This window comes from Salmo salar, chromosome 02 (assembly GCF_965601325.2).
Source record: "Salmo salar chromosome 02, fSalSal1, whole genome shotgun sequence".
In the NCBI taxonomy this organism is placed as follows: domain Eukaryota; kingdom Metazoa; phylum Chordata; class Actinopteri; order Salmoniformes; family Salmonidae; genus Salmo; species Salmo salar.
Genome location: NC_138292.1, coordinates 89045748 through 89059556, shown reverse-complemented (window position 1 = coordinate 89059556; position 13809 = coordinate 89045748). Strand labels below are relative to the sequence as shown.

Sequence of the window (13809 nt, the reverse complement as noted above, 5' to 3'; positions counted from 1 at the left end):
CATAGAGAAAGCTATTGTAGCAACCGTAACCCAACACCTAGCTACCCCGTCAAGAAGTTCAGACATCTTGGCATAACAGTTATAAGGTGTTGGCTTGACAGTCGCTGGACCCAGGTTTGAGTTCAGCTCAGGGCTACCCCCTGAATTCACTACACTATGAATACAAGGACTGGCCATCCATGATGTCATAATGAGAGTTCAACCAGGTTTATAGGATATATAGTATATTCTAGAATTCATCCATGATGTCATAATGATAGTTTAACCATGTTTCTGGGATATTTAGTATATTCTAGAATTCATCCATGATGTCATAATGATAGTTTAACCAGGTTTCTAGGCTACAGTGGGGGATATAGTATATCATATTCCCATCGCTCCCTTCTCCACTGCTTGGTCCTTTTGTGGTGGGAGATTCTGTAACGGTTTTCTTCGGGAATAGAGGACCAAAACGTAGCAGGAATGTGGATGCTCATCTTGTTATTTATTTTAAATCAAGAGAACACCAACAAAACAGTCTTGTCATGCTCACACAGGCAAAACAAGAAACAATCTCCCACAACACCAAACCAAACAATAACCCATATATAGGACTCTCAATCAGAGGCAACGAGAAAGCACCTGCCTCCAATTGAGAGTCCAACCCCCCATCAACCTAAACATAGAAATACCACAAACCAGAAATAACATATAAATACAAAACATAGACCAAAACCCAGAAATAATAAAACAAACACCCTACTACATAAATCACCACTCCAAACCACATAAACAAAATACCCTCTGCCACGTCCTGACCAAACTACAATAACAAATAACCCTTATACTGGTCAGGACGTGACATCTCCAAACAAACTCCCAGCAGAACAAAAAAATAAACTTTTGTTTCCCAGACAATGACCATGGGATCCTCAACGGTTCTCTAACCTCCCAGAGACCACGGCAAAATCAATTCTCCCAGGAACTATAGACCTTCTGCTGCTTTCTAAAATATCTAATAATAATAATATATATACCCCTCTCAATACCCCCCCCGTGATCTTCTATGATGGGCAGTGAAGGAACGGAACCCCAAGATAACGTAATAAAGCTTATTATCCACATGTCAATCATCTGATTAAGCATATTTCTATACGTTACAATCCAAACTTCAGATTAGACTGATGTTTACCATCAACAGAAATTAACTTCCATTTCACATTATAATCAAATACAATGCTTCACCTTCACCAATATAAACATGGTGTCTACTGGCTGTCAACAATTAAAAACAAGGGGGAAAAAAACGGATTTCTAAATAATAATATACAATCAAATAATTTTTTTCTAATTTTTCTTTCTATAGAATCCGAAAACTCACTAGCTTCTAGAACTCTCGTCCCCTTGGAACGAGCCCAAACAAACAAAACTCATCTCCAATACGGAAAAACATGAAACAAGACAACTTTTTGACTGCCCACCCCTGAGACAATCAGCAACCACGTTGTTCTTACCACAGACATGTCTGATTTCAAGAGGAAACTCCTGCAATATCCATACAAACTTAGTAACACATCTGAGAATAAACCCTGATATTCTAAAAGCAGGAAAACAATGTCAATATAATTGTAGCCAAAATTGTCAGTTGGTTGCATAATTAATAATCATTACTAAATGTTACATGAATTGTAAATATGAAATATCAAAACCAAATGTACACCCCTTTGTTAATATGTATTGGCAATAATTAACTTAGTGGTGAGGCATGGAATAATAAAACATGTATCTTTTGTCAGGCTGGATGTTTGAAATATGAGGTGATTTGAGACATGCTTCTTCAGTAGTGGAATAAAGACAATTAGCATTTGAATGTTGTCAAGAAATACTGCAGTGATGTAGGATTGATAATAAAATTGATTAGACTAATTTATTATACTGCGTCCATGTGTTTAGGCTGCAAGTAAGTTGAAATTAAGTTGTTTTCAAGTCACTGACAAAACAACCAGAAAAGACATCTTTTCAACTTTCACTTTCAACTACAACCGAATGTGTATTGGACTCGTAGGACATAGTCTTCTTTTCAATTACATTTTGCGGGATGTCCAAATCAATAACAAATATGCAGAAACAGTTTGGGATAAATTGAAAACCTAAACATAAAATGTGCTATATACACAGACATCTGCAACAATAATTATATTACTTGTATTTTTTAAACAAGCAGCTTATAAACTGCACAAGCACCAGAAACACTGTTGTTTTGACAAGTAGCAATAAATCACTGATATCGATTAGGGGGGAAATCAGGTTGTACGTGCTGTTGAAACTAATAACAAAAAAACACATGGAAATGGGAGATATATTTTACCTCACTGGTTAGAGGACAACCTGCAGAAGACAGTCAGCTACATTTTGGAGTGACGCATTTAAATGTAGGGGTCGCTAAACAAAGGAACACAACACTTATTTGTCATAACTCATCGATATCATGCCAAAATCATTTGTGTGACAGAAAGGAGATGAGGTTGCACGTCCTGTTAAAACAAACAGCTCAAAACCACACGGAATCTGGGAATAATTTGTACATCACTGGTTAGAGGACAACTTGTAGAAAACAGCTAGCTACATTTTGAAGTGTTGCATTTTGATTCAAGTGGGTCACCAACGTGGTAAGTGTAACACAACTCTTTTTTTGTTAGTCACTTTTTGTTAAATCACATAAATAGTAACTCTTCCAATTTAGAGCCTGGACTTTCCCCCTGAGGCTAATATCCATATCATGTTGAAATCAATTGAACAGGGGACAAACGTTTAGGGTTCTACATTGTGACATTCTGACTGATTCTGACTGCAGCTTAAACAACAGTGCTAGCTACCATTATCTGAGAAGACACTATAGTGGCATGGAAATACAATGACATAGTAATTAGACAACTTTGCCATCATTATCATGCCATTGTGACATCATTAAAATACTCCTTCTACAATGTTAAAACATTCTACATTGTGACATTATTTCATTGATATCATGAAACAAGTTCATGTATTTTCTGATGTTTAGTCAGACATCTTTTACGAGAGTATCTCTTCCCACATTGATCACAGCTATGATATTTCTCTCCTGTGTGTGTACGCTGGTGTGATATCAGGTTGTTTGGCTGAGCAAAACTCTTCCCACATTGATTACAGCTATATGGTTTCTCTCCTGTGTGTGTTCTCTGGTGTATAGTCAGATTGCTAGATGTAGCAAAACTCTTCCCACATTGAGCACAGCTATAAGGTTTCTCTCCTGTGTGTGTTCTCTGGTGGTATGTCAGGCCGCCTGACTGAGTAAATCTCTTCCCACATTGATCACAGCTATGAGGTTTCTCTCCTGTGTGTGTCAGCTGGTGTGTTTTCAGATGACTTGACTGAATAAAACTCTTCCCACATTGATCACAGTTATAAGGTTTCTCTCCTGTGTGTGTTCTCTGGTGTGATATCAGGCAGCTTGACTGAGCAAAACTCTTCCCACATTGAATACAGCCATGAGGTTTCTCTCCTGTGTGTATTCTCTGGTGTATAGTCAAATAGCAAGATGTAACAAAACTCTTCCCACATAGAGTACAGCTATAAGGTTTTTCTCCTGTGTGTGTTCTATGGTGGACTTTCAGGCCGCTTGACGGAGTAAAACTCTTCCCACATTGATCAAAGCTATGAGATTTCTCTCCAGTGTGAATTATCTGGTGTGATCGTAATGTATATGACTTTGAAAAGATCTTCCCACAGTCAGAGCAGCAGTGAGATATCTTCCCTGTGGGTCTCTGCTGGTGTTTCTTGAGGAGTTCTGATCTGGAGAGACTCTTCTCTGCCTTGTCAGCATCATGATGTTGTTGAGGCTCCCCAGAGGATCCACGATAGTCCCATATCTCTCCTGTGTGAAGGAACAAGTCAGACAGATGGTTAAAGGCCCACAACAGCGGAAATCCACTGTAAAAGGTGATGCCAACAGCGTAGCCATGATGTTGTACAACAATTGAAGTCTTTAATGAATGTTAATATTATTTGACAATTATATTAAGACAGTCAAGTGAGCAACAATAGTCATATTGTCTTGTTTTCACATTAGTAGTAACATCGATGATTGTCGGCTAGAAATAAGTTATTAAAGTTGTTGAAATCCTAAGGAGCATGACAACTTATGGTCTCCAATATAGACCCCTTTCTGTGTTTAATAAAATTCGCAAGCGATGCGCACGCAATTTGGTTGCACAAACTCCTCCCTTCTAATGCAGAAAACGCTAGTTATGGATGTAGTATATCTGGTAATGAGGAAACCACTAGTTATGGATGTAGTATATCTGCTAATGAGGAAACCACTAGTTATGGATGTAGTATATCTGCTAATGAGGAAACCACTAGTTATGGATGTAGTATATCTGCTAATGAGGAAACCACTAGTTATGGATGCAGTATATCTGGTAATGAGGAAACCGCTAGTTATGGATGTAGTATATCTGGTAATGAGGAAACCACTAGTTATGGATGTAGTATATCTGGTAATGAGGAAACCACTAGTTATGGATGTAGTATATCTGCTAATGAGGAAACCACTAGTTATGGATGTAGTATATCTGCTAATGAGGAAACCACTAGTTATGGATGTAGTATATCTGCTAATGAGGAAACCACTAGTTATGGATGCAGTATATCTGGTAATGAGGAAACCGCTAGTTATGGATGTAGTATATCTGGTAATGAGGAAACCGCTAGTTATGGATGCAGTATATCTGGTAATGAGGAAACCGCTAGTTATGGATGTAGTATATCTGGAAATGAGGAAACCGCTAGTTATGGATGTAGTATATCTGCTAATGAGGAAACCACTAGTTATGGATGTAGTATATCTGCTAATGAGGAAACCACTAGTTATGGATGCAGTATATCTGGTAATGAGGAAACCGCTAGTTATGGATGTAGTATATCTGGAAATGAGGAAACTGCTAGTTATGGATGTAGTATATCTGCTAATGAGGAAACCACTAGTTATGGATGTAGTATATCTGCTAATGAGGAAACCACTAGTTATGGATGCAGTATATCTGGTAATGAGGAAACCGCTAGTTATGGATGTAGTATATCTGGAAATGAGGAAACCGCTAGTTATGGATGTAGTATATCTGCTAATGAGGAAACCACTAGTTATGGATGTAGTATATCTGCCTGGAGCTATAGGGCGGCACACTATTGGCCCAGCGTCGTCCGGGTTTGGCCGGGGTAGGTCGTCATTGTAAATAAGAATTTGTTCTTAACTTACTTGCCTAGTTAATTAAATAAAGGTTAAATACAATTTAAAACGATGCCACTGATCCCTGGGTGTTATTCATCAACTTCTAGGAGAAATCACATTTAGGTGCCAGGATGCTCCATATCCATTACTTCCAGGAGAAATATAAGCCATAAAATACTTAAACGTTCTTCATTATTTTATAGTCCTAGTTAAATTCTCTAAACAATAAGGATTTCTTCATGATTTTTGTACTTATTATTAAGATTTTGTGATTTTCTAGTTTATTGTAATTCTCCATTGAAGAAAACAACCGTTTCCTGCAATGCAACCACATTCAGGACGTGTCATTTATTTGGTGGGAGAACAATGGTGCAAAGCTAAATAAATATAAATCCTGTTTCATTGTTAGTGTCACGTCCTGACCAGTATAGGGGTTATTTGTTATTGTAGTTTGGTCAGGACGTGGCAGAGGGTGTTAGTTTTATGTGGTTCAGGGTGTGTTTTGTGTATGTGTTTAGGTAGAGGGGTATTTGATTTATTAGTCCGGGGTTTGTTAGTCATTGTTCTATGTTAGTATATTTCTAAGTTCTATCTAGTCTTTTGTAGTTCTATGTTTAGTTAATTGGGGTTGGACCTTCAATTGGAGGCAGCTGGTTATTGTTGCCTCTGATTGAGGGTCCTATAATTAGGAGTTTGTTTTTCATGGGATTTTGTGGGAGATTGTTCTTGTTTAGCTGTTTGCCTGACAAGACTGTCAAGTTCGTTTTGTTTTGTATACGTTTGTGTTTTCCTTCTTCACCAAATAAAAAAGAAGATGAGTGTACATTTTCCCGCTGCGTCTTGGTCTAAACCCTACGACACCCGTGACAGAATCTCCCACCAAACACGGACCAAGCAGCGGAGAAGGGAGCAGCAACAGAGCCCAGTAGAATCATGGACATGGGAGGAAATTCTGGACGGGGCTGGACCATGGACCATGGCACCAGGCTGGGGAATATCGTCGCCCACCGGAGGAGATAGAGGCAGCCAAGGCGGAGAGGCGCCGGTATGAAGCTTTGTACGCGCCGATGGGGAAGCACGAGAGTCACCCCCAAGATTTTTTTGGGGGGGCACACGGGTAGTTTGGCTGGGCCAAGGGTGAGCCCTAAGCCAGCTCCCCGTGCTTATTATGGGAAGCATTTGGAGTGGAGAGCGCCGGGGTATGCGGTAGTGTGCACGATCTCACCCATGCGCACGCACAGCGATCCCAGCCCCTCGCAAGTGGAGAGCGCCGGGGTATGCGGTAGTGCGCACGATCTCGCCCATGCGCACACACAGCGATCCCAGCCCCTCGCAAGTGCCGTGCTAGAGTAGTCATCCAGCCTGGAAGGAGGATGCCTGCACAGCACATCTGGCCACCAATGCGTCTCCTAGGCCCAGGCTACACTACGCCTGCTCTACGCACGGCAACCATCAGGCCTCTGCACAGCCCAGTTCGCCCTGTACCAGCACTCCGCTTGTGCAGGGCTGCTATTTCCATCCAGCCAGGACGGGTTGTGCAGGAGGTGCGCTCCAGACCTCCAGTGCTTACCCATGTCCCGGTGTATCCAGTTCCTGCTTCTCGTGCTGACCCTGAGGTGCGTTGTCTGGCGTCTCCTAAACCAGCACCACGCACCAGGCTTCCAGTGCGTCAATCCAGTCCAACTTGTACTGTTCCTGCTCCCCGCACTAGCCCTGAGGTGCGTGTCCCCAGTCTGGTACCTCCACTACCAGCCCCACGCACCAGTCCCGAGCTTCCGACGACAGTGCCTCGTCCAGAGTGTCCGGCAACAGTGCCTCGTCCAGAGTGTCCGGCAACAGTGCCTCGTCCAGAGTGTCCGGCAACAGTGCCTCGTCCAGAGTGTCCGGCAACAGTGCCTCGTCCAGAGTGTCCGGCAACAGTGCCTCGTCCAGAGTGTCCGGCAACAGTGCCTCGTCCAGAACTTCCGGCAACAGTGCCTCGTCCAGAACTTCCGGCAACAGTGCCTCGTCCAGAACTTCCGGCAACAGTGCCTCGTCCAGAACTTCCGGCAACAGTGCCTCGTCCAGAACTTCCGGCAACAGTGCCTCGTCCAGAACTTCCGGCAACAGTGCCTCGTCCAGAACTTCCGGCAACAGTGCCTCGTCCAGACTGTCCGGAACCAGGAGAGACGGCCCACTGTCCGGAACCAGGAGAGACAGCCCGGAGCTCCCAGAGTCGCCCTACGGCCCGGAGCTCCCAGAGTCGCCCTACGGCCCAGAGCTCCCAGAGTCGCCCTACGGCCCGGAGCTTCCAGAATACAGTCCAGGGTCTTCAGTGACTGGCCTCAGGCAGAGGTATGCAGTGGGGGTGGTTTGGTCAGGTAGGGGATTAAGGCCTGAGCCTAAGCCACCTCCACTGTAGGAGGTTTGGGGAGGGGGGGTGTAGCACAGGAGCCATCGGTGACGGCTGCCACCCTCCCTTCAGTTTTGGGATTTATTTTTGTTTTGGGGGTTATTTTTGTGTGAGGTGCATCCGGGGTCTGCACCTTTGGGGGAGGGGGGGGGGGGGGGGGGTGTACTGTCACGTCCTGACCAGTATAGGGGTTATTGTAGTTTGGTAAGGACGTGTTTGTTTTAAGTGGTTCAGGGTGTGTTTTGTGTATGTGTTTAGGTAGAGGGGTATTTGATTTATTAGTCCGGGGTTTGATAGAAATATACTAACATAGTCATTGTTCTATCTAGTCTTTTGTAGTTCTATGTTTAGTTAATTGGGGTTGGACCTTCAATTGGAGGCAGCTGGTTATTGTTGCCTCCGGTTGAGGGTCCTATAATTGGGATTTTGTGGGAGATTGTTCTTGTTTAGCTGTTTGCCTGACAAGACTGTCAAGTTCGTTTTGTGTTGTATACGTTTGTGTTTTCCTTCACCAAATAAAAAAGATGAGTGTACATTTTCCCGCTGCGTCTTGGTCAAAACCCTACGACACCCGTGACAGTCTGTATGTCCCACTCAAATGTCCCACTCAAACACCCTGAAAATGGATCACATTTCTAAATGTAAAAATATGTTTGTTTGAGTAGTTCAAATCCTGTTCAAGTGTTCACCATTATGCTAGCACAAAACTTTCTCACTCAAAGCGATAACTAATTTAGGCTCAACATTTCCACCCTGTTAGTGCATTTTCCAACCTGTTAGCTGCATAAACCTAAGTGCCTGAGCTAGATCTATACTTTTTTCTGAAACTTAAACGTCACTTTTCTGATAGAATACAAATATTTATTCAGTACCAGTCAAAAGGGTTTTTCAAGGGTTTTTCTTTATTTTTACTACTTTCTACATTGTAGAATAATATTGAAGACATCCAAACTATGAAATAACACAAATGGAATCATGTTGTAACTAAAAAAGGGTTAAACAAATCAAAATATGTTATTCGATATTCATCAAAGTAGCCACCTTGATGACAGCTTTGCACACTCTTGGCATTCTCTCAACCAGCTTCATGAGGTAGTCACCTGGAATACATTTAAATTAACAGGTGTGCCTTGTCAAATGTTAATTTGTGGAATTTCTTTCCTTCTTCATGCATTTGAGCCAATCAGTTGTGTTGTGATGAGGTAGGGCTGGTATACAGAAGAAGCCCTATTTGGTAAAAGACCAAGTTATTAATATGGAAAGAACAGCTCAAATAAGACATGAAGGTCAGTCAATGCAGAAAATGTCAAGAACTTTGAATGTTTCTTCAAGTGCAGTCGCAAAAACCATCAAGCGCTATGATGAAAACTGGCTCTCATGAGGACCACTTTTTATAAAAACATAATTTTTTTCTTCCAAAAGTGATGAGGTCCAAAAGGCACCGAAGAGTAGGAATATAGTAGGATAGTATATATAATAGTAGGAATATAGTATAGTGTATATATAATAGTAGGAATATAGTAGTGTAGTATATATAATAGTAGGAATATAGTAGGATAGTGTATATATAATGGTAGGAATATAGTAGTATAGTATATATAATAGTAGGAATATAGTAGTATAGTACAGTATATATAACAGCAGGAATATAGTAGTATAGTATATATAATAGTAGGAATATAGTAGGATAGTATGGTATATATAATAGTAGGATTATTTACATTTACATTTTACATTTTAGTCATTTAGCAGACGCTCTTATCCAGAGCGACTTACAGTAGTGAATGCATACATTTCATTTCATGCATTAAAAAAAATATAAATTGTACTGGCCCCCCGTGGTTATATTATTATAGTAGTATAGTATATATAATAGTAGGAATATAGTTGGATAGTATATATAATAATAGTATAGTATATATAATAGTAGGAATATAGTAGGATAGTATATATAATAGTAGTATAGTATATATAATAGTAGGAATATAGTAGGATAGTATATATAATAGTAGTATAGTATATATAATAGTAGGAATATAGTAGGATAGTATATATAATAGTAGGAATATAGTAGGATAGTATAGTGTATATATAATAGTAGGATAGTATAGTATATATAATAGTAGGAATATAGTAGTATAGTATATATAACAGCAGGAATATAGTAGTATAGTATATATAATAGTAGGAATATAGTAGGATAGTATATATAATAGTAGGAATATAGTAGGATAGTATGTATAATAGTAGGAATATAGTAGGATAGTATAGTATATATAATAGTAGGAATATAGTAGGATAGTATATATAATAGTAGGAATATAGTAGTATAGTATAATAGTAGGAATAGTAGTATAGTATATATAATAGTAGGAATATAGTAGGATAGTATAGCATAAATAATAGTAGTATAGTATATATAACAGTAGGAATATAGTAGTATAGTATATATAATAGTAGTATAGTATAGTATATATAACAGTAGGAATATAGTAGTATAGTATATATAATAGTAGTATAGTATATATAACAGTAGGAATATAGTAGTATGGTGTGTATATATAATAGTATATATAACAATAAGAATATAGTAGTATAATATATAATAGCAGGAATATAGTAGTATAGTATATATAATAGTAGTATAGTGTATATATAATAGTATATATAACTAAGAATATAGTAGTATAATGTATATAATAGCAGGAATATAGTAGTATAGTATATATAATAGTAGTATAGTGTATATATATATAATAGTAGGAATATAGTAGTATAGTATAAATAATAATAGTATAGTATATATAATAGTAGGAATATAGTAGGATAGTATAGTATAAATAATAGTAGTATAGTATATGTAACAGTAGGAATATAGTAGTATAGTATATATAATAGTAGGAATATAGTAGGATAGTATAGCATAAATAATAGTAGTATAGTATATATAACAGTAGGAATATAGTAGTATAGTATATATAATAGTAGTATAGTATAGTATATATAACAGTAGGAATATAGTAGTATAGTATATATAATAGTAGTATAGTATATATAACAGTAGGAATATAGTAGTATGGTGTGTATATATAATAGTATATATAACAATAAGAATATAGTAGTATAATATATAATAGCAGGAATATAGTAGTATAGTATATATAATAGTAGTATAGTGTATATATAATAGTATATATAACTAAGAATATAGTAGTATAATGTATATAATAGCAGGAATATAGTAGTATAGTATATATAATAGTAGTATAGTGTATATATATATATAATAGTAGGAATATAGTAGTATAGTATAAATAATAATAGTATAGTATATATAATAGTAGGAATATAGTAGTATAGTATATATAATAGTAGGAATATAGTAGGATAGTATAGTATAAATAATAGTAGTATAGTATATGTAACAGTAGGAATATAGTAGTATAGTATATATAATAGTAGTATAGTATATATAACAGTAGGAATATAGTAGTATAGTGTATATATATATATATAATAGTAGTATAGTATATATAACAGTAGGAATATAGTAGTATGGTATATATAATAGTATATATAACAGTAAGAATATAGTAGTATAATATATATAATAGCAGGAATATAGTAGTATAGTCTATATAATAGTAGTATATATAATAGTAGGAATATAGTAGTATAGTGTAAATAATAATAGTATAGTGTATATATAATAGTAGGAATATAGTAGTATAGTATATATAATAGCAGGAATATAGTAGTATAGTATATATAATAGCAGGAATATAGTAGTATAGTATATATAATAGTAGGAATATAGTAGATATAATAGTAGGAATATAGTGTATATATAACAGTAGGAATATAGTAGTATAGAATAGTATATATAATAGTAGGAATATAGTAGTATAGTATATATAATAGTAGGAATATGGTAGTATAGTATATATAATAGTAGGAATATAGTAGTATAGTATATATAATAGTAGAATGACCCAACTAGCATTTCTTTTGGGATTCCACCATGGAAACATAATTTGCCGAAGCGAGATTAGAGAAGGAGAGTCTCATTTTATACAAGCATATTTTCATCAAGTTTGCCTCTCTTCGATTACCTTTGACCTTTTTCAAGAGACTCTCATGAGAGCTCTATAATAATAGATAATATCATGTTTATAGGCTGAGCAGAGCTCTATAATAATAGATGTCATGTTTATAGGCTGATCAGAGCTCTATAATAATAGATAATGTATTGTTTATAGGCTGAGCAGAGCTCTATAATAATAGATCACGTCATGTTTATAGGCTGAACAGAGCTCTATAATAATAGATAATGTCATGTTTATAGGCTGAGCAGAGCTCTATAATAATAGATAATGTATTGTTTATAGGCTGAGCAGAGCTCTATAATAATAGATCACGTCATGTTTATAGGCTGAACAGAGCTCTATAATAATAGATAATGTCATGTTAAAGGCTGAGCAGAGCTCTATAATAATAGATAAACATGACATTATTATTATACAGCTCTGATCAGCCTATAAACATGACATTATCTATTATTATAGAGCTCTGCTCAGCCTATAGACATGATATCTATTATTATAGAGCTCTGCTCAGCCTATAAACATGACATTATCTATTATTATAGAGCTACCAGCTCTGCTGACTGATGGTATACACATGTCACAGTTAAGCAATAAGACCAGAGGAAGTGTGGTATATGGCCAATATAGCATGGTTAAAGACTGTTCTTATGCAGGACGCAACGCAGAGTGCCTGGATACAGCCCTTAGCTGTGGTATATTGGCCATCTATCACAAACTCGAGGTGGCTTATTGCAATTATAAACTGATTACCAACGTAATCAGAACAGTAAAAATACATGTTTTGTCATACCCATGGTATACGACCTGATATACCACGGCTGTCAGCCAATCAGCATTCAGGGCTTTAACCACCCATTTTAAAATGTAGCTTTAACATTATATTATAACATAAATTCCTATAGTATAGAACAACATTTAAGTATAGCATTTCAGTAGCATGCTGCTTTAAAACAACATTCGCTCAAAAACTTTGGACAGTTAGTGCCCGTTAAGACAGTACTTACTGATGGTAATCAGATCTCCTGACTCCTCTGTCAATATGACCGTTATCTCTCCCTCTTTCTCCTCCTTCACTCCAAAAACTGCATCATCCTCTTTCTCCTCCTCTTTCACTCTGAACGCGTCTTCCTCTTCTTTCACTGAAACGTCTTTCTCTTCTTCTTTCACTGTAACAGCCTCACCCTCTACTTCTTTTTTCACTGTGACATCTTCCTCTTCCTTCTCCTCTTTCACGACAATGTTCAGCCCCAGAGCTTCTTTCTCCGTCCAACAGACCTCCTCTTCTTTAGCAGGGGGGGAATACATCAGTGAGCTCATGGTCGGGGATGTTAGCTGGCTAGCTAGCTAGCATGAGCGACTAGTTTAGTGCTAGGCTAACTTATCAAGCCAGCTTGTTGACTAACAATCTACCTATAACATTTAAATGGGGGCAATTAACTAGATGTCAGAAGTATATGTAAAACACAGAGGCAAATATGCACAGAAAAAGTCTAAATGTTTCGGCTGTTGGCTACAAAGGTGACTGCCTCGTTGTTGTTGATCCGTTCCGTCCACTAGATTATACGTCACGCTGGCAGCATCACCTGAAAGACGCACATCGCCGTCTGCTGACTGAAGGGAAACGCAGGTAAGATACGTTTTTATTTTATTTTTCATTAGCAGACAACTGTATTTTCATTCCTTTCATTAAATAATAATATTATATTGAGACGTTCAAATAGAGCAGTGCATATTTTGAGTGAGAATGTAAAACATACTGTCCTTCACATCTGTATTTAAGGCAGTTTCATATTCATTCATTTAAAGAAACCTACTGGTCACACTGGTTGAATTATCTGTCAAACTAGGAACTCTGCAGCCTAGTTTAACAGGGATCTATGTTCTATGAACGCTGTTGGGAGCAAACTGGAGAATAGCAAACCTAACTGCATCCCCAGTCCCTACCAGACTGCATACAAACCTAACTACATCCCCAGTCCCTGGTATATCATCAGACTGTGCAAACCTAACTGCATCCCCAGTCCCTGGTATATCACCAGGCTGTACAAACCTAACTACATCCC

The 13809-nt window shown here is 37.7% G+C and overlaps 1 protein-coding gene across 2 annotated transcripts; it reads right to left on the bottom strand.

Moving 5' to 3' along the window:
* Positions 1-463: 463 nt before the first annotated feature.
* LOC145864040 (uncharacterized) lies at positions 464-13361 on the bottom strand. Of its 2 annotated transcripts, none has more exons than XM_082968994.1 (2): positions 12751-13356; positions 464-3892 (listed from the first exon to the last, which is right to left on the bottom strand). In XM_082968994.1, exons 1-2 carry the CDS (start codon positions 13061-13063, stop codon positions 3006-3008), a joined length of 1200 nt encoding a protein of 399 aa, XP_082825120.1. In that variant the 5' UTR covers positions 13064-13356; the 3' UTR covers positions 464-3005. The 2 variants fall into 2 exon arrangements, with proteins under 2 accessions (XP_082825120.1, XP_082825121.1); XM_082968995.1 differs by lacking the exon at positions 464-3892 and adding an exon at positions 8536-8867 and having other exon boundaries at positions 12751-13361.
* Between the last annotated feature and the right edge of the window lie 448 nt (positions 13362-13809).